General features: G+C 43.7%; 2 protein-coding genes across 7 annotated transcripts in view; one reads left to right on the forward strand and one right to left on the reverse strand.

Moving 5' to 3' along the window:
* The window catches only part of aff3 (AF4/FMR2 family, member 3), a 34,792-nt gene extending 31,208 nt beyond the window's left edge, over nucleotides 1-3,584 (reverse strand). For 2 of the 4 annotated variants that reach the window (XM_042306452.1, XM_042306453.1), the window contains exon 1: nucleotides 3,072-3,576. In XM_042306452.1, coding sequence (XP_042162386.1) covers nucleotides 3,072-3,140 — 69 coding nt within the window. In that variant the 5' untranslated portion in view covers nucleotides 3,141-3,576. Of the gene's footprint in view, nucleotides 1-3,071 lie in introns of all 4 variants that reach the window. The other 2 variants (XM_042306454.1, XM_042306455.1) reach the window with 2 other exon arrangements.
* Nucleotides 3,585-11,246: 7,662 nt separating this feature from the next.
* Nucleotides 11,247-19,668, forward strand: part of arhgef7a (Rho guanine nucleotide exchange factor (GEF) 7a) — a 38,636-nt gene continuing 30,214 nt past the window's right edge. For 2 of the 3 annotated variants that reach the window (XM_042306431.1, XM_042306430.1), the window contains exons 1-3: nucleotides 11,247-11,736; nucleotides 13,452-13,535; nucleotides 18,011-18,095. In XM_042306431.1, the coding sequence (XP_042162365.1) occupies nucleotides 11,572-11,736; nucleotides 13,452-13,535; nucleotides 18,011-18,095 (334 nt within the window). In that variant the 5' untranslated portion in view covers nucleotides 11,247-11,571. The remainder of the gene's footprint in view (nucleotides 11,737-13,451; nucleotides 13,536-18,010; nucleotides 18,096-19,668) is intronic. The other variant, XM_042306428.1, reaches the window with a different exon arrangement.

Raw genomic sequence — 19,668 nt, forward strand, 5'->3', positions numbered from 1 at the left:
TTTGTGTGTTTCTTGTTTGAATTGCAATAGTATAAAAATCAGGTTCTCTTCTTTACAAGTGTGTTATTCTATTTGTGTATTGATTTGTGCAATTTAGATTTATTTGTGTGTTTTTTGTTAGCAATAGGGTAATAGTGTAATAATTTGATTCTCTTTTTTATTTGTATTTATATACTACAATTTGTTTCTATTTGTCTTTGTTACTTCTTTTTGATATGTATGAGTCTTATTTTTGTATATATTTTTATATTTATATCGTTTTAAATGCTCTGATTATTTATTTGTGTTGTTCCAAACGTCTGAGTACAAATGACAGTTAGTGCAGAATGGTGCAGCGGGGTTCGCCCAGGGAGCCATACAAGCTAGAACCACCACTGGTAACATCGATAGATTTAGACTACTACATGATACTAAAATGTTCCCTATTCCCATCAGGTTGCTCCAACCTAGCCAATGAATGAACGTTTACAACATAGGTGCACACAGGTCAAGTGAAATTTGAGTAATCAAGGTGACAGACTTGACACGTTCAATACCGCCTTGAACACTCCTGCCTGCATCTAGCTGATATAGAGTGTAATCATTAGTCCAACAGTTGCAAACAAGAGTTTAGATTTGACAAATACAGATATGTTTAGCGCCGTTTCATTCAGCTTGCTTCCGTTCCAAAAATATTTTTCCGACGGAATGAATACATCCCTGATCACACGGAAACACAGTTCACTTTCATAGCAGCCACATACAAACAGCATGATTCCTTTAATCGTTGTAGAATTCCTACGCGCTCTCCTCCTCTCACCTTTTCCCTTTGCTTCTGGACTTCAGTGCACAACACATCAGCTGTTTGTGACCAGGCAGAAAAAAACGCGACAACCCGCTACAACAGTGTACAGCAAGCAGTTTAGCAGTTACAATGGTGGGCCCCGGTGGCAATACATTTGTAAAACCAAAAGCTTACCTTGACTTGGAAGAGTCCCAGTATTGGATAGCAATAGCCAGCTAGCTAACATAGCATCCCTCTCTGTTTAAGCTGAGTGTTTGAGTAGGCTAGACTAGCTAGCTGCATTTACTAGCTAAGTAAGTGAAAGTGAAACATGAAAAAAAACACGAAATATAGCTAGCTCTCTCTCTAGCTATATTTCGTATTTTTTTCATGTTTCACTTTCACTTACTTAGCTTGCTTCTCCATAATTTGTTATAAACTGTTCAACGATTGTCTTTCTCTCTCTTTGAGTGTAATACTCATCACATGTTATGCACTGCAGTGCTAGCTAATTGTAGCTGATGCTTTCAGTACTAGATCCATTCTCTGATCGTTTGATTGGGTGGCCAACATGTCAGTTCATGCTACAAGAGCTCTAATAGGTTGGAGGATGTCTTCTGGAAGTGGTCATAATTACTGTGTAAGTCTATGGAAGGGGGTGAGAACCATGAGCCTCCTAGGTTTTGTATTGAAGTAAATGTAGCCAGAGGGCCTACGCATTGCAAATTCCCTGTGAAATAACTAAATTAAACTTCCAACCGGATGGATCAGATTTATACATTTGATTAAACATCTGGCTCCTTTTTCTATCTGTGCTTATAATATGGCTACACTTTCAGCATTGTGTTCAATGACAGGTTGCACGTCCACACACACACACACACACCTGTGAGCTATACATGCCTGCCACTACCATTTCCTGTTCCAGATGTTGCATATAGTCTCAAAGAGAAAGTGAGATAGAGAAAAATAGTAAACAAGAGAGAGAGAGAGAGAGAGAGAGAGAGAGAGAGAGAGAGAGAGAGAGAGAGAGAGAGAGAGAGAGAGAGAGAGAGAGATGATTCAGTGGATCTAAAACACTAGTCAGGAGTGCACGTATGAAATGGACACACACACAGTTGAGGGGAGGTTGATGTTGGTTGGTGAATCATATCTAAACAATCACAGCTGTTGATGGGAGGGATGCTCATATTCTCCCCTTTCTCTCTCTCCCCCATCCTACCTTCCTTCTCTCTATCTCTAGTCCCCATTTTACTGTCCCTCTTTCCACTCATTATCTTTCTTGCTGAAATACTGGTGGTTGTTGTTACTGCATATCCTTGGATATCCTGCAATAATTGGCTGTTGAGACTGTTCTTATTTTCTCTGCTGTGTGTGTGTGTGTGTGTGTGTGTGTGTGTGTGTGTGTGTGTGTGTGTGTGTGTGTGTGTGTGTGTGTGTGTGTGTGTGTGTGTGTGTGTGTGCATGAGTCACTCCACTGTCTGACTGCGTGATCAAGCACTGGCATGGAGAGGTGTGTGTGTGTGTGTGTGTGTGTGTGTGTGTGAGAGAGAGAGAGAAAGAGAGAGAGGTGAACCTCTGTCATTGAACACTGTGCTGAAAGTGTGGCTGTAGAATGTGTGCATAATATGCATAATGCATTTCACACATCTCTTAAAACATCAGCAGGGTACAGTAATGGTGACGCAATCCCCCAGACACACACCACGGTCTCCTGCGGCCCAACCAGCCTCAACCCATCATAACACCTTCAAACAAACAGCATACAGACCAACTATTCTACAACCATCTGTTGCCTATTCAGCGCCCATAGACCGATGTGATGGTCTATGTAGTACAGTTGTATTTAAATGTCTTCATAGTTCTCTTACCGTTTCTATATTTAGAACAGTGTATGCTTCAATCTAAAGTGAAAACGAAAGGTTGTGGGTTGGCCTGTCAAACGACGGAAATGGGTTTAACTGTCTCTGACCTCAAGACTTCTCAACTTATTTTACATCTCATCGTGACTATTCAAACCATAGACTGTACAAATCAATATAACATTTCAAACCATGTGAATTGTTGTTTTGTATTTGCAATACATCCTTTAACTAGCTTTGTTACATTATTCTATATAATTAATTTTGGTTTCACTTTACAGTAAATTGAAATGAGAACGGAAATATAATAGCCTACAAAAAATGTTATTACAAAAGAGTATTCTACATTTCAAGTAAAACACAGAAAGCAAAAAAACTATAAGAAATGGTATTTCTTGACTATCACATGAACTTGACTGAATAGATAGCCATGTATCTCTTCTCACCTGGAAAGCACATCGAAGCAACAAAGAGACGTTGGAAAGTTTGCCCTTGTCGCGGAGGACTGTAGGCATGTTTGGTCACTGGTCCTCTCCTCGGTCCATCTCACAGAAGACGCACCGTGCGAGCACAAATCGGTACAAATGCCAAACATCCTGTTCTACCGCCAGAGAGCGAGCAGCGTCACCAGCTCAAATGGAGAGTCACGGAGTCGGTGTCGTCTTGGGAGCGAGCGTGCGCTGTGCGTTGGCGTACGGGAGGATTCGCATGACAGAGCCGACGTGACGCATCCGTTATAGGTTTAGGCACGAAGTTCAAACATCCGCGGGGAGCGCCGCTACCTAGACACTGCACACACTCACATCAATGACCCACACGCACACACGGAAACAATGTGGCACATACTCCTCCCAGCGCGTATCTGAATGGAAGCACAGTGCAGCGCACAATCTCACCATGCACCCAGTGTACAATCTCTGAAAAGTGAAGGGGGTCACTTGCTGTTCAATTATTATTGTTTCACCCTCTCCGCATCCTGCCAGTGAATGCCTGTGCGATCTATCATTACCGCTAATGCACTCTGCTGGGGTCTGGACTGGGACGCAGCGGGTCTGTGTTGTGTAGAGTTGGTGTTGTTCTAATGAAATATGACTCATGTTCCTGCCCCAGATGCCGCGGGCGAGAGAGAGAGAGAGAGAGGAGGAGCGGGTTTAAATGGAAATGGGTTAACAACCCTTCTAAAAAATATACTTTAATTGCACATGTGATCACATGTTTTTCACATGTGAGAGTTAGATTTGAAAGTACAAATTCGATTTTCACATGCGAAAATGTAATTTCGCTTGTGATAGTTACGTTTTAAAATGTGAACATTTTTCACAAAAGTATTGGGGGGTCCGCAAGGAAAGGGGGGAGAGAGATGAGACTGAGGAAGGAGAGAGAGAAAAAAAGTTTTTATCTCCCAGGAGAAGTGGAGGGCATAGACCAGTCAACATCTGGCAGATCAAGCGATTGAGTATCTCAGCAGCTTTACTAACTTTTAAAAGGTGAAATACAGTAGTTAGTCTACGTGTGCTATGTTTTTGTAATTGAGCCCAACCGTCTAGTGCGAGAGGAGACCCTGGAGAAAAACGCACGGATCTGTAATTGCGTGGTTTCAGCCAACAGTTGAGCACCTCGTTGTTTTATTTGGGTGTTTCTATCACGACTCAAGGCGAGACCCAGATGCAGACACAGGAGGCAGATGGTTGGAGTCTTACAATATTTATGAATCCAATAGGGGAAGAGAGTGGTCGTGGACAGGGAAAAGGGCAGGCAGCATCAAGGTCAGGCCAGGCAGGATGATCAGGCAGGCGGGAAAAGAAGTCCAGAGTCAGGCAGTTCAGAGTTCAAAAGGTACCGAAGGGCAGGCAGCATCAAGGTCAGGCCAGGCAGGATAATCAGGCAGGCGGGAAAAGAAGTCCAGAGTCAGGCAGTTCAGAGTTCAAAAGGTACCGAAGGGCAGGCAGTATCAAGGTCAGGCCAGGCAGGATGATCAGGCAGGCGGGAAAAGAAGTCCAGAGTCAGGCAGGGGGTCAAAATCAGGCAGGAAGACTATCAAAAAGAGAATAGCAAAAGGAGTATGGAGAAAAACACGCTGGTTGACTTGACTAACATACAAGACACAGAGAGACAGGAAACACAGCGGGAAATACACTGGGGAAAACAAACCACACCTGGAGGAGGTGGAGACAATAACCTGGAGGAGGTGGAGACAATAACCTGGAGGAGGTGGAGACAATAACCTGGAGGAGGTGGAGACAATAACCTGGAGGAGGTGGAGACAATAACCTGAGGTGGAGACAATAACCTGGAGGAGGTGGAGACAATAACCTGGAGGAGGTGGAGACAATAACCTGGAGGAGGTGGAGACAATAACCTGGAGGAGGTGGAGACAATAACCTGGAGGAGGTGGAGACAATAACCTGGAGGAGGTGGAGACAATAACCTGGAGGAGGTGGAGACAATAACCTGGAGGAGGTGGAGACAATAACCTGGAGGAGGTGGAGACAATAACCTGGAGGAGGTGGAGACAATAACCTGGAGGAGGTGGAGACAATAACCTGGAGGAGGTGGAGACAATAACCTGGAGGAGGTGGAGACAATAACCTGGAGGAGGTGGAGACAATAACGAGGACAGGTGAAACTGATCAGGTTGTGACAGCTTCTGATGTTGGTACCATCATATAAATATAAATCCCATTCTAGTTTTGTGGATGGTACCACCAGTGCCATGTATTTAGACCTAACTATACATGGCTCTGTGTACGGATATATAGGGTACAATATTAGAGATTCGAATTCTGGCAACATGCATTATCATGGACATAAGCTGGGTGAATCAATGCTGTTTCCATTCTGTATTGGATTTTCACACACACAAAAAATGACATTTAATTTACGGTAGTTGACAACTTATCATACATCAATCGAACTGATACCCAGTGATGACACACATTGCAAACGCTCCAAAGCCATTATTGCGCAGTCAGAGCGCACTGCCTGGCCTGCGAACGCCCAGGACAAAAACAAACAGTAGGATAGTGTAACGCACCACCTATCAAACTTTTTCAGCATAGCCATATTGCAAACAATATTTTGATTTGCTTTTCAGCCATGCAGCGAAAATCTCGGAGGAAGAAAGAACAGGTAGGCTAACCTAAACAATGCTGTAAGGCGCTAGGCTATAATATAGGCCAATAAGATCATCAGATGATACAACTGGACACTCATTTCCTGCTAGGTTAAAATGACTTTTAGAAATATGATTGGAATTTGTAAAATACAGTATATTATGGGCAAATCTATGCCATGACTATACACATTAGTGAGAGGGATTCCTGTAATATAGCCTACACCTATGGTATTTGCAGGGCAGGGTGATGGACACTAAACAGCCACCTGTAAGTCTGAACAAGTTTAAGTATGACTCATTACATTCAAAGTAAAAGTAATAACTACTACAGCATGCATTGTAGAATAGTTTGTTGGTAGACTATATTGATAAACACCAGGACAGTGTAGGCCTACTAAAATGTCATTTGATTGTCACTTCAATGAGAGAATGGCGAATAAGTGCAATTACATATAGCTCAACAAAGTATTTGATCTTTGGACAATGCCACCATGTTAGGACAATAGACAGAACAGTGTCTGAACTTGCCGTATATTATTTTCCCAGAGAGCAGCAACAAAAACATGTAGTATCTGCAACCAAGGACAGAAAGCTATTAACTACTGAACCGTGTCTGTCTCGACAGGTCTCTAACGTTGTGTGGGTTAAATACGCCCCCCTGGACAAGACAGAGGTGAGGACAGAGCAGGCTGTTTCTGATGCTACTCCAACGGCTGGAAAAAAGTCGAGGTTTGAGCGTCTGAATGAAAGGATGGAAGAAGAGAGGAGAGCTGAGCATGAGCACTTGATAAAAAACATTCAGGAGTTGGAGATGAGCGTAGAGTGGGAGCAGAATAAATATGCAGTCAAAGAGAATGCTCTAAAGGAGATGACCAGAGGGAATGAGAGGGCAGAGGCAGAAAAAACTGCCCTCCAGGAGATCATTCAAAGACTGGTGAAGAAACAGGTGAGGACAGAGGAAGCCTGGGGAAAAGAGCAGGAAGACTGGAACAAGGCCAAAGCCATGTTTTCAGACCAGTGGTCAAAACTGGAGAAGCTTTGGAAGAGGGAGAAATCTGCTCTAATAGATGAAGCAGAGAGCTTTCAAAAGATAATCAAGGATCTCCAGTGTGCCTCGAAAACAACAGAGGCAGAGATCAAGATGGCAGAGACAGAGAAAACTGCACTCCAGGAGACCATTCAGAGACTGGTAGTGAAAATTGTCCAGACCGAGAAAGCCTGGGGAAATGAGCAGAGCGACTGGGCCAAGGACAAGGCCAGGTTATCAGACCAGATGCAGGCGATGGAGATTGTTTGGAGCTTAAGAGAAGATGGATGGGCCAAACAGATGCGACACATGGAAGCGGAGATAGCCCAGAAGAAGATTCTGAAGGAAAAAGAGGCACAGGTAGGTCAGGCTGTGCATATTTTAAAAATGTTAATAATTAAATTGATAATGCAGAATCGTTGGTTTGGTAAAGAATAGCCTAAGCCAAATCATGAATGTAGAGGTTGAAGAGTTATAACACTCTATCCCTTTTCCAGGTGCACAGCAACAGTGCATGCCACAGTGGAATAAGAGGCTACTTGAAGAATATAACCAAAAAGTGAGAGAAAAAGGAGAGGGCGAAGGAAGACAAATATGGCCTCCCTGCCCTGATAAGACCAAATGTCTAAATAAGAAAGGAGTCGGGAGGGATTATACAGAGTTTCTATTTAATTTAATTTAATGAACAACATTAGTAAGGCAATTTGTGTTATTGGTGGTTCATTATTCCTTGAGTTATTTTCCTTCTACAGTATAAGTGTTGCTTTTGATGGCAAACTGTCCTGCTCAGCCATTGAGACAGACAGACAGGTGCCACTGATCACATCTATAAACTAATAACAACTAACCTATGTCAGAAACACAGATACTGTATTTGCTTATTCGGCTCTCATTCATTTGAGTATTTTCACTCAGATGTTCACTCCGAGAGAATCACAGGAGGTTGGTGAAACCTTAATTGGGGAGGACGGGTTCATGGTAGTGGATGGAGTGGAATAAGTGGAATGGAATCAAATAACTCAAATAGATGGTTTCCATGTGTTTGACACCATTCCATTTGCTCCATTCCAGACATTATTATGAGCCGTCCTCCCCTCACCAGCCTCCACTGGATTACAAAGGGTGTCACGAACTGCAATTGCAAAGGGATTCAACATTGTTCAACATTGTTGGGGAAATTAGGACACTAGGAAAAATACAGAATTGAACTGAACAGTCTGGTAAAAAACGTCAAACATTGACAGAAATAATACATGTGTGTTTATATGTGTAAGAAACATACATATGTGTATAATATAGTATATGTGCATATAATTTGTGTTTCTGGTAAAGTATAGTCATATAGTAATACATTATAGTAGTACAGTACAGTGTAGTATAATAGTATAGTAGTATAGTATAGTAATATAGTATAACATAGTATAGAAATACATATACTATTTGCTTATAACCAGTGGTTAAAGGGAAACTCCTGCTCTACAATGAGGAGGAAGCCACTAGCTTCACCGGGATGTGTCTCGCCTCTCCTGGTTCAACGTGGTTGAGTTTTGGTTGAACCCCCCAGAGACTGCACTGCTAATATACCCATGGTGACCTGTTTACGGTTATCAGACCATGGGCAGGCCCTGGTGTTTGTGTGTGTGTGGTGTGGTATGTGTGTGTGTGTGTCTGTGTGTGCATGCGTGCGTATGTCTGATTGTGGTCCAGGTGTGGCTTCTCTGTTCCCTGTGAACATGCAGGATGACAGAGAGGTCAAGTAGACCCTTTCACTGGGTGAGATATAGCACAATGGGAAAGAGGAGGAGGTGGCAGTGTGTGTGTGCGTGTATGCACATGTGTGTGTGTTATTATGTGTGTATATCAGAGGCTCGTACTGTAAGTTATTAAGTTAGTATCTCTCCAACACAGTAGCAATGAAGCACAGGCAACTGTCTGCATTATGTTAAATCATGTGGAAGTTGGTTATAAAATAGTAAAAGTAATCAATAAAGAGCTGTTTACATATTCTTCTTCTTCCAGAGAGGCGAGATAACGGGAGGGGGAGATAAAGAGAGGGGGAGATAAAGAGGGGGAGATAAAGAGAGGGGGAGATAAAGAGAGGGCGAGATAAAGAGAGGTGGAGATAAAGAGAGGGCGAGATAAAGAGAGGGCGAGATAAAGAGAGGGCGAGATAAAGAGAGGGGGAGATAAAGAGAGGGCGAGATAAAGAGAGGGGAGATAAAGAGAGGGGGAGATAAAGAGATGGGGAGATAAAGAGGGGGAGATAAAGAGAGGGGGAGATAAAAGAGGGGGAGATAAAGAGGGGGAGATAAAGAGGGGGAGATAAAGGGATGGGGAGATAAAGAGAGGGGAGATAAAAGAGGGTGAGATAAAGAGAGTGGAGATAAAGAGAGGGGAGATAAAGAGAGGGGGAGATAAAGAGAGGGGGAGATAAAGAGGGGGAGATAAAGGGATGGGGAGATAAAAGAGGGGGAGATAAAGAGAGGGGAGATAAAGAGAGGGGGAGATAAAGAGAGGGCGAGATAAAGAGAGGGGGAGATAAAGAGAGGGGGAGATAAAGAGAGGGGGAGATAAAGAGAGGGGAGATAAAGAGAGGGGGAGATAAAGAGAGGGGGAGATAAAGAGAGGGGAAATAAAGAGAGGGGAGATAAAGGAGGGGGAGATAAAGGAGGGGAGATAAAGAGAGGGGAGATAAAGGGAGGGGGAGATAAAGGGAGGGGGAGATAAAGAGAGGGGAGATAAAGAGAGGGTGAGATAAAGAGAGTGGAGATAAAGAGAGGGGGAAATAAAAGGAGGGGCGATAAAGAGAGGGGGAGATAAAGAGAGGGGAGATAAAGAACACACACTATTATTGCTCTCTCTCTCTCATTTACTCTCTCTTTCACTCTCTCTCACACACACACATACTTGAGCCGTGACAGGATCATTAGTAACAGGCCGTATGGTGTTTCAGTGTGTGACACCTTAGTAGCTCATATTTATGTTGCTGAGTGTCTGTTCTTTCCTCCTGGTCTGCCCACAGCAGGTGTTCCAGATGTTACTGAAGCTCTTCTCTCAGCTCTCATTTCGTCTATCTCTCTCTCTCTCTCTCTCTGTTCTCTTCTGTTTCCCCTAGTACTAATGAGACCTCCCCTGATGTGAATTCTGCTGGTCCTTTATGAACTGGCCATGAACACACACTCTTATTACTGTCTCTCTCTCTCACACACACACACACACACACACACACACACACACACACACACACACACACACACACACACACACACACACACACACACACACACACACACACACACACACACACACACATACATACTGTCATGAGACCTGACTGTTTCCCTTCCCTCCCGTCCACATACAGGAGCTTTAATAACATGTTATACCACTGGAATACTTACAGTGTTCAAATTCAACTAAAAAATGTTGTAAATAAAGTCAATAAAAAATTAGAAAACGTTTTTTTTAGAGAGAGCTCATGGAAAAACAGTGTGGAAAATGTAATAGGCAAAGAGGAAATGACAGAAGTGGAGGATAGGGAGTGAGAAGACATGGAGGGAAAGAAAGAGAGGATGTTAGAGAGATGTCAATAGAGAGAGAGAGACCTGGGGCAGTCTCCACAGTAACAGGCTGGTGGTGACAGGACCTTAGAGGCTCTGGTGTGTCCCTCAACAATGCCTGTTTAGACACCATGATAAACACCTGGGCCTCAGGAGTCCAACCTCCTAACCACACACAGTGCTCCAGAGAGATCGACAGACTAGGACAGCTTCCAGCGGTATCCATGGAGACCCTCAGGGATTCCAGATTCCTCCAGGTAGGTGATCGGTCACGAGCGTTAGAGAGAGATAGACAGAGGGACAGAGTTAAATAAAGGTTAAATAAAAAAATAAATTAAAAAAATTGCGCAGAGAGGCTAAGGAGCACCACCGTGTGGACAATATGTGAACTAAAGGAGAGTCCAACCACTGCTCTCCAACTAGGCTAATGGGATAGGAGATTCTGACAATGGCTTTAGTTTAGTAGACAGGTACCAAGGGACATTCAGAATACATTTATCCATTCTTAATTCACCGATATTAATAGTCTTCATGGGGAATTGTTTTGTAAATCGTCAAAATGGTCCCATGTAAAGGGTCACAACTTCGATACTGCTGGTTAGTTCCATTGGGATATGAATCCAGCCTAACTAGTCCTCCTACATCAGACACCGACGATAAGACCCGTCTAAAAGCATCAGTCAAGTTGCAGGCGACATACATTGTAAGCTATCGACTTTGATTTCTCCTTCCCTCTCCAAAACACATATACAGTGTGATAAAGGGATTATGCTACTGCTATGCAATGCCATGCCGAGCTATTCAGACAGAAATGTCCCCTCCAACAACTGGTTGGACTAGCTTCTGTCCTTGTTGCTGTGATGTCATCTGCTGTCGGATGAGTGGCTGGGCTGGCGGCAGCGATGCGCATATGCAGTCTGCTGCTCGAGCGCATCACAGTGAACTGCATCTGACAGCTTGCCAGGTTGGAGCAGGAGAAAAAACACCACACACAAGAGAGTAAACGACCGGTGGAACAGACCCGCTGCAATTTTCACAAACCGAGCATCATCCAAATCCACCCGGTAGAGACAATAAAGAAAAGAAAGGAGGGATCTTTCGCGGTTACAGTCCCCCCACAAAGCTCGCATGTATGGAAGGATAATGTTTTTGTTTTAACGCCCCAGATGATTGCGTACCAGGGGTAGCTATTGAAATACGCAAAAACCTGCCGCTTCGTTGGATTTTCCTCCGAGACTGAGGCCATGAATTCCGCGGAGCAGACGGTCACTTGGCTGATCACACTCGGCGTGCTGGAGTCGCCGAAAAAGACTATATCGGATCCAGAGGCATTTTTACAGACCTCCCTCAAAGATGGGGTGGTCTTGTGCAGACTGCTGGAGCGGCTGAGCCCGGGCTCCATGGACAAAGTAAGGACAGAACTGCCGCTTGTCTTCCCCTCTTGCCGCCAGCTTCATCGGCCCGTCTATGCGGCAAGAACCGTGACATAAAGCGGTTTATCTCGCTTCTCGTGGCCCGCTGGCCCATTAAGAGATTAATTTGTAGGTCACGAGAGCGTAGGTTATTGTTCCTAAAAACAGCTACAAATGGTTGCACATATGTCAGTAGGCCTACACTCAAGCGTGTGATAGGTTTAAACAGACAGACAGACCAGACCGTTCGCTGTGGCAGATGCGAGTCACGACGATCTATTCTGTGCGCAATTATTAGCAGCCTTTGTATATTCTTAAACCAAGACAAACGACGAGACGCATTTTGTGTTGTTGTCAAACAAACTCTTAAATGTATGAGCTCTATGGTTTGGGAATTGTGTAGCCTATGGATTTTCGTTTTTCCTGGAGACAGGCAACAGAAAAGGCCACATATAGCAGATGCAGATGCGTTGTGAGATTGGAATCCAAAGCGCATTACGCGGTAGTACGTGAATGCACAGGATCTATAGGCCTATAGCCTATGGTTTATATGTAGCCTGTTTGACACATAATCCGGATCACCAGCTAGTGGGGATGTATGAGGGTACACCACAAGAGTGGGCCGCCATTGACCGCAAAAGCTCACAGATAAGAGAGAGAGAGACCCTCTCCACATTTAAAGCAACAGTGCGGTATTTGTAATGTATGTCTGTCAACATCAAAACCCCCAGTCACTTTAGCCTTGTTATATATTGTGTACCCCAAATACTGTGTGGTTTCAGACAGCTTGGGCGTTCCCTGGCGTTCTTAATCTTAAATGCCTCTCTGACAACAAACTAGCCTAGTGCTGGAAGAGAGATACACGTCCATCACCTTACAGGAGAACATCACCTATAGCCTAATCTAACCAGGGTTCTGACCAACCGTTGATTCTGTTCTTATGGTCTGATAGAGTAGGCTATTGAAATCTGCCCATGGTGACCACCTGATGATGAGCTACTGGCCACAAGTAGAAAGGAGGAGGAAGCGTGATATCTCAGTGTTCTGTAGTCTAAGAAAATACCGAACAGTAGCACGTAGCAAGTCTTCCCTCTAGGAAAAATGAAGTTATTATTTTATTATGTTCTATATCCTATTATATTCTAACTGCATGGGCTAGACTGATAGGCTACAGGCCATTTAACTGGTAATTACTCTGGTATAGTATCTATATGTCCAGCCTCAACCAGCGTCCAATGTGTATCTATTGTTGTATATCTCACGGGCAGTTCATGTGGTTATAGACTGGTAATAAAAGGTGTGTCGTCAGATCTCTCCTTCTAGATTCAGAGGCCGTGTTACACCCATTCACATTGGCATTGTGCTTAGTGTCACTTATTTATTTATTTCCCACCCGTTCTTTGATATCGTTTCTGTTTTGATCAATTTGATCCATCCCGCCTCTCTGTTCAGAGGAGTTGCTAGCGTCCTCCCCTCAATGCTGCCGTGTTGTTTCTCACAGCTCCCATTCGCCAACGTCATTTCCCTCAATCCAATGCCTACTTCCCTGCTAGAGAATCTGTGGCTGTATTGTAGAAGCAAGCCAAGGAGAGGGAATGCTGGCTTCTACTCTGAATCAAAACGCGCATAAGACTTCCAAGTAGCTAGGCTATGGGGGAAAAAATCATTTTGATCGAAATTCGTGTTTCTCATAGGCATTTTTGTTATCCCAGATCTACCAAGAACCGAAGAACGACGGCGAGTGCTTGAGCAACATAAAGGAGTTTCTCAAAGGCTGCACTTCGTTTCGCGTAGAGGTAAGTTCTCCATAAAATAACCCCACAAACACTCCAAACATGCATCCAACATTTAATAAGAAAGATAAAGAACCTACGTAAAATCTTACACATTTCCAATGTGACACAATAAACAATGGGGCCACGAAGTGGACGGAGGGATAGGCCTACTGGCAGTGGGAGGAGGCTGGACTCCGTGCCGAGAACAATCACCCATCGCCGGGTGTGAGGCTGCCTTGTTTGTCGCCTGCACTGAAAATGGCACATCCACAATCGCAACATTGTAACAGTCACGCTGCAATTATTTGGTGCAGTCGTTTAAAACTGTAACAATGTAACATTATCTTGTAGGCTCCAAGTGCAGATAGCTAGTTAATGTATACACTTTGTTAACCGGTCTGGCCCAGGTTATCAGACGGATGCTTTTCCTTTATGTAAGTCGTCGTCTTTCTTCGCTAGCCCCCATAGCCTACGTGCATGACGTTGCGCTTGTGTCCCCCATTCCAGATTTGGGAACACCAGCTAGTTATCCAGATAACCGCTAGCGAGAATTAGGCTACACTTGGTCAATGAATTCACCCAGAGTTGTCAGAAGGTGTAGTCTTCTTTTTATTGGGATATTTTGGTATTTTCTCATACAGCAGCAGCCAATGCTGTCTGTGTCAACTGTTATATCAAAGACTTTGACAATAATTTTTAATTTATTTCACCTTTATTTAACCAGGTAGGCTAGTTGAGAACAAGTTCTCATTTGCAACTGCGACCTGGCCAAGATAAAGCGTAGCAATTCGACACATACAACAACACAGAGTTACACATGGAATAAACAAAGCATACAGTCAATAATACAGTAGAACAAGAGAAAACAAACAGTCTATATACAGTGAGTGCAAATGAGGTAAGATAAGGGAGTTAAGGAAATAAATATGCCATGGTGGCGAAGTAATTACAATATAGCAATTAAACACTGGAATGGTAGATCGGCAGAAGATGAATGTGCAGGTAGAGATACTGGGGTGCAAATGAGCTAAATAAATAAATACCAGTATGGGGATGAGGTGCAGTGATCTGTAAAATGCTCTGACAGCTGGTGCTTAAAGCTAGTGAGGGAGATGTGAGTCTCCAGCTTCAGAGATTTTTGCAATTAGTTCCAGTCATGGGCAGCAGAGAACTGGAAGGAAAGATGACCAAAGGAGGAATTGGCTTTGGGGGTGACCAGTGAGATATACCTGCTGGAGCGCGTGCTACAAATAATAATAATAATGAATACGAATAATGATTAGGGTGAACAGTCAGATTCTAGATCTGTGGTTAGAGGGCAATGGCTATCACACACAGACACACAGAGCGAGAGAGAGAGAGTTTGGTACTGTGTCAGTGCATAGAGGAGTCATTGAACCCACCCAGTCTGGACAATACAGCTCACTGTTCGATCTTCACTATTGACTTTCCTCAGAGTCTGCAGGAGAGAAGGAGATGGGAGAGAAATAGAGACAGAGAGAGAGAGAGAGAACTGTAGAATAAAGGGGTCTGAATATGGTTTTGTTAATGGCATACTTGTGCTTGGTGTTGAATGTTGAACACACAGCCTTCTCTTCTTGGATAAGAATTTCATAAATCAAATCAAATGTTGTTCGTCACATCCTTAGTAAACAACAAGTGTAGACTAAAAGTTAAATTCTTCATTTGGGCCTTTCCCAACAATGCAGAGAGAAAAAAATAGAAAACTAATAACACAAAGAAAACTAATAACACAAGGAATAAATACACAATGATTAATCATCACTTGGCTATATAGACAGGGTACCAGTACCTACTAGTGCTGAGTAGGTGTTATTGATTTGAAAAAGCCTTTATTTGAATAGGCATATCACCAACACATTATGACAACACTTATGTTGAGACAGAATAACATTGTAATAGAGATGCTAAACATCTCGACCAGCCTGGCCCGGGGGACCCAAAGTGGTGCACAGTTTTGTTTTTGCCCTAGCACCATGATGCTATTCATCAAAGGCTTGATGAGTTGCTTAGTTCAATCAGGTGTCTGGGAGCTGGAGCAAAACCTCAAATGTGTACCCGTTTGGATCCCCAGGACCAGGCTTGGAAAACACTGGTGTAGTAAATTAATGTTTGAGTTTGGACTGATTCCAATCTCTGCGACGTGGACTGCTCGTCTCCCTCTCTCCGAGTCATGGGGTGTTTTTGGGATAACTAAGCTTACCAGGTGTGCAGATAGACAGACCTTGAAATCCCCTCATACCGTAAACCTGTTTCCCTATAAGCTGCTTTAGGGAGGAGAGGACAGCGAGTCGTGTGTTTGTGTAACATACAGGGAGCTGGATTATAACAGTGTAGGACATGGCCAGACATCATAGACCCTCTCCAGACCCCAAATTACTGCTGGCTCACAGAATAGCTAGCTGCATTGGGCAGCAGATTAGGGGTGTGTGTGTGTGTGTGTGTGTGCGTGTGTACATACCCACACGTTGGTCTGCCAGCACTTTTTAAGCCCCGACCTGCTTCTGATGGGTGTGTGTTTGGCAGATGATTGTATACTGTTTGGTATGTGTGCGTGTTTATGTTGTTTTCTTGGGATTATTCTATGGGCAATTCCACAGTAACAGTGATGCTGAGACTCAGATTTGTCACTTTAAATTGTATGCCAAACAAAAAACACTGATTGCTAAACAAACCACACAACTATGCAGAATGACTACTTAACATTTTCCACAGAAACCCTTTCAAAAACACATTTACATGACGAACACAGTGCTGAGGCAATATTTGTTAACAGAATGACTATCAGCACAAACTGTCATTACCAAACTTTGCATCTTCACTCTTCTTCAAGTAAATGTGTTTTTTGTTGTTGTCTTCAGACTGTTTGGAGCCATGTCACACACTCTGTGCAGCAGTTAGCTGACCCTTCACCCCTGACCTGTTGACAACAGGAAGTGACCCTAAGAGTTTCCACACTCCTTGTAGTCATCGATACAGTTTAGATTACTTTTGAAATGCACCCTTCCTCCCTCCATTGGAGTGGCCACTGATCTGATATTCTGGATAAGTTAAAGCCATATAGCGGCACTCCTGATTTCACCTACCGCATCTATCATGTCAGGGCTGGGGTGGAAGGGCCACAGTGAAACCAGTCCTTGTACGCTCAGCTCTGGTTAAGCCCTAATGATTGAAACATTGTGTCAATAAACCACATTGGAGCAAATTGTGAGGTGTGTCACTTTCACGTTTTTCTGCACATATTATTTGACATCCAAAACCTTCACACAATCATTAAATGTTTGTATGTAATATGTACCTCTATGGGACTGGAACTCTGGAAATAGCACAGTGCAGGCCATGCACACACACACACACACACACACACACACACACACACACACACACACACACACACTCTCTCTCTCTCAGGGCATAGACGGTCTGGAATCAGAGCGGAAGATAAAAGGGAGCCACATCTCAGTCACCCCCTCAGTGGTCCGACAATAACCACTGCACAGAGAGGGAGAGATGGATGGGGAGAGAGGGGGAGGGAGAGATGGAGAGATAGATGTAGGGAGGGGAGGGAGAGATAGAAGGGGAGGGAGAGAGGGAGGGAGAGATGGAGATAGAAGGGTGGGGAGGGAGAGATGGATGGAGAGGGTGGGGAGGGAGAGATGGATGGGGAGAGGGAGAGATGGATGGGGAGGGAGAGAGGGGGAGGGAGAGATGGATGGGGAGGGAGAGATGGATGGGGAGGGAGGGAGGGAGGGGAGGAGGGAGAGATGGATGGATGGAGAGAGGGGGAGGGAGAGATAGAAGGGTGGGGAGGGAGAGATTGAAGGGGGGGGGAGATGGAGAGAGTGACGTACATTAACAGACATTTTACAGGGAGAGAATGAAACTACATTAATTCACCCCACAAGCACATTAACTCCAAACGATCTACTCTACTCCAGTCAACTACCTCTTCTTGTGCTGCACAGGACATTTTTGCTCATCTGATGTTTTCCACAAGCCACTTGGTTTACAGTAGTTTGTGAAGCTGTCTGTATGCTACTGTGCTAGTGAAAATGAGTTGTATTGATTGGCAGTGGCTGGCATTGTGATGACCCAGCTCCAGTGCTGTCCAATTGACTAGTGATTTTTTCCCCCTATGACTTTTTGGCATGTCTCCATGTATTCTAGTTTTGGTACTAACACAGTGTCACACACAGGAATGATGTGCATACATGCAAGCACACACACTTGCACACAAACACACACCAGTGGCGGCTGGTGGGAGGAGCTATAGGAGGACAGGCTCAATGTAATAGCTGGAATGGAATAAATGGAACGGTATCAAACACATGGAAACCACATATTTGACTCCGTTCCATGAATTCCATTCCAGCATTATAATGAGCCCGTCCTCCTGTAGATTCTCTCACCAGCCTCCACTGATACACACACACACACACACACACACTGACCCGTCTTTTTCTCATCTCCCACAGCTGTTTGAGCCCAGTGATCTGCTCCTAGGACTGAACTTCTCCAAGATACTCAGCAGTCTGGTGGCTCTCAACAAAGTGACTGCAGGTTAGTAGAAAGTGTGTGTTTGTGTGCATGTGCACAGCCCATGTGAGTATGTGTGTTCAGTATAACTATTCTATTGTGTGTATAAATACAGTGTATTGTGTGTGTGTGTGGATATACAGTGTATTGTGTGTGTATATAAATACAGTGTATTGTGTGTGTATAAATACAGTGTATTGTGTGTGTATAAATACAGTGTATTGTGTGTGTATATATACAGTGTATTGTGTGTGTATATATACAGTGTATTGTGTGTGTATAAATACAGTGTATTGTGTGTGTATAAATACAGTGTATTGTGTGTATATAAATACAGTGTATTGTGTGTGTATATATACAGTGTATTGTGTGTGTATATATACAGTGTATTGTGTGTGTATAAATACAGTGTATTGTGTGTGTATAAATACAGTGTATTGTGTGTGTATAAATACAGTGTATTGTGTGTATATAAATACAGTGTATTGTGTGTGTATATATACAGTGTATTGTGTGTGTATATATACAGTGTATTGTGTGTGTATATATACAGTGTATTGTGTGTGTGTATATACAGTGCTTTCAGAAAGTATTCAGACCCCTTGACTTTTCCACATTTTGTTACATTTCAGCCTTATTCTAAAATGGATTACATTATTCCCCCCCATCAATCTACACACAATACCCCATAATGACAAAGCAAAAACAGTTTTTTAGAATTTTTTGTAAATAAAAAAAAATAATAATAATGAAATCGTATCTACATAAATATTCAGACCCTTTACTCAGTACTTTGTTGAAGCACCTTTGGCAGCGATTACAGCCACAAGTCATCTTGGGTATGATGCTACAAGCTTGGCACACCTGTATTTGGGGAGTTTCCTCCCATTCTTCTCTGCAGATCCTCTCAAGCTCTGTCAGGTTGGATATGTAGTGTCGCTGCACAGCTATTTTTAGGTCTCTCCAGACATGTTCGACCGGGTTCAAGTCCGGGCTCTGGCTGGGCCGCTCAAGGACATTCAGAGGCTTGTCTCGAAGCCACTCTTGGCTGTGTGCTCAGGGTCGTTGTCCTGTTGGAAGGTAAAGCCTCACCCTCACTCAGGTCCGCAGTGCTCTGGAGCAGGTTTTCATCAAGTATCTCTCTGTACTTTGCTTCCGTTCATCTTTCCCTCGATCCTGACTAGTCTCCCAAGTTCCTGCCACTGAAAAACATCTCCACAGCATGATGCTGCCAACACTATGCTTCACCATAGTGATGGTGCCAGGTTTCCTCCAGAAATGATGCTTGGCATTCAGGCCATTGTTGGTTTCATCAGACCAGAAAATCTTGTTTCTCATTGTCTGAGTCCTTTAGGTGCCTTTTGGCAAACTCAAAGCAGGCTGTCATTTGCCTTTTACTGAGGAGGGGCTTCCGTCTGGCCACTCTATCATAAAGGCTTGATTGGTGGAGTGCTGCAGAGATGGTTTTCCTTCTGGAAGGTTCTCCCATCTCCACAGAGGAACTCTGGAGTTCTGTCAGAGTGATCATCGGATTGTTGGTCACCTCCCTGACCAAGGCCCTTCTCCATCGATTGCTCAGTTTGGCCGGGCGGCCAGC

The sequence above is a fragment of the Oncorhynchus tshawytscha genome, linkage group LG26 (assembly GCF_018296145.1).
Source record: "Oncorhynchus tshawytscha isolate Ot180627B linkage group LG26, Otsh_v2.0, whole genome shotgun sequence".
In the NCBI taxonomy this organism is placed as follows: Eukaryota; Metazoa; Chordata; class Actinopteri; order Salmoniformes; family Salmonidae; genus Oncorhynchus; species Oncorhynchus tshawytscha.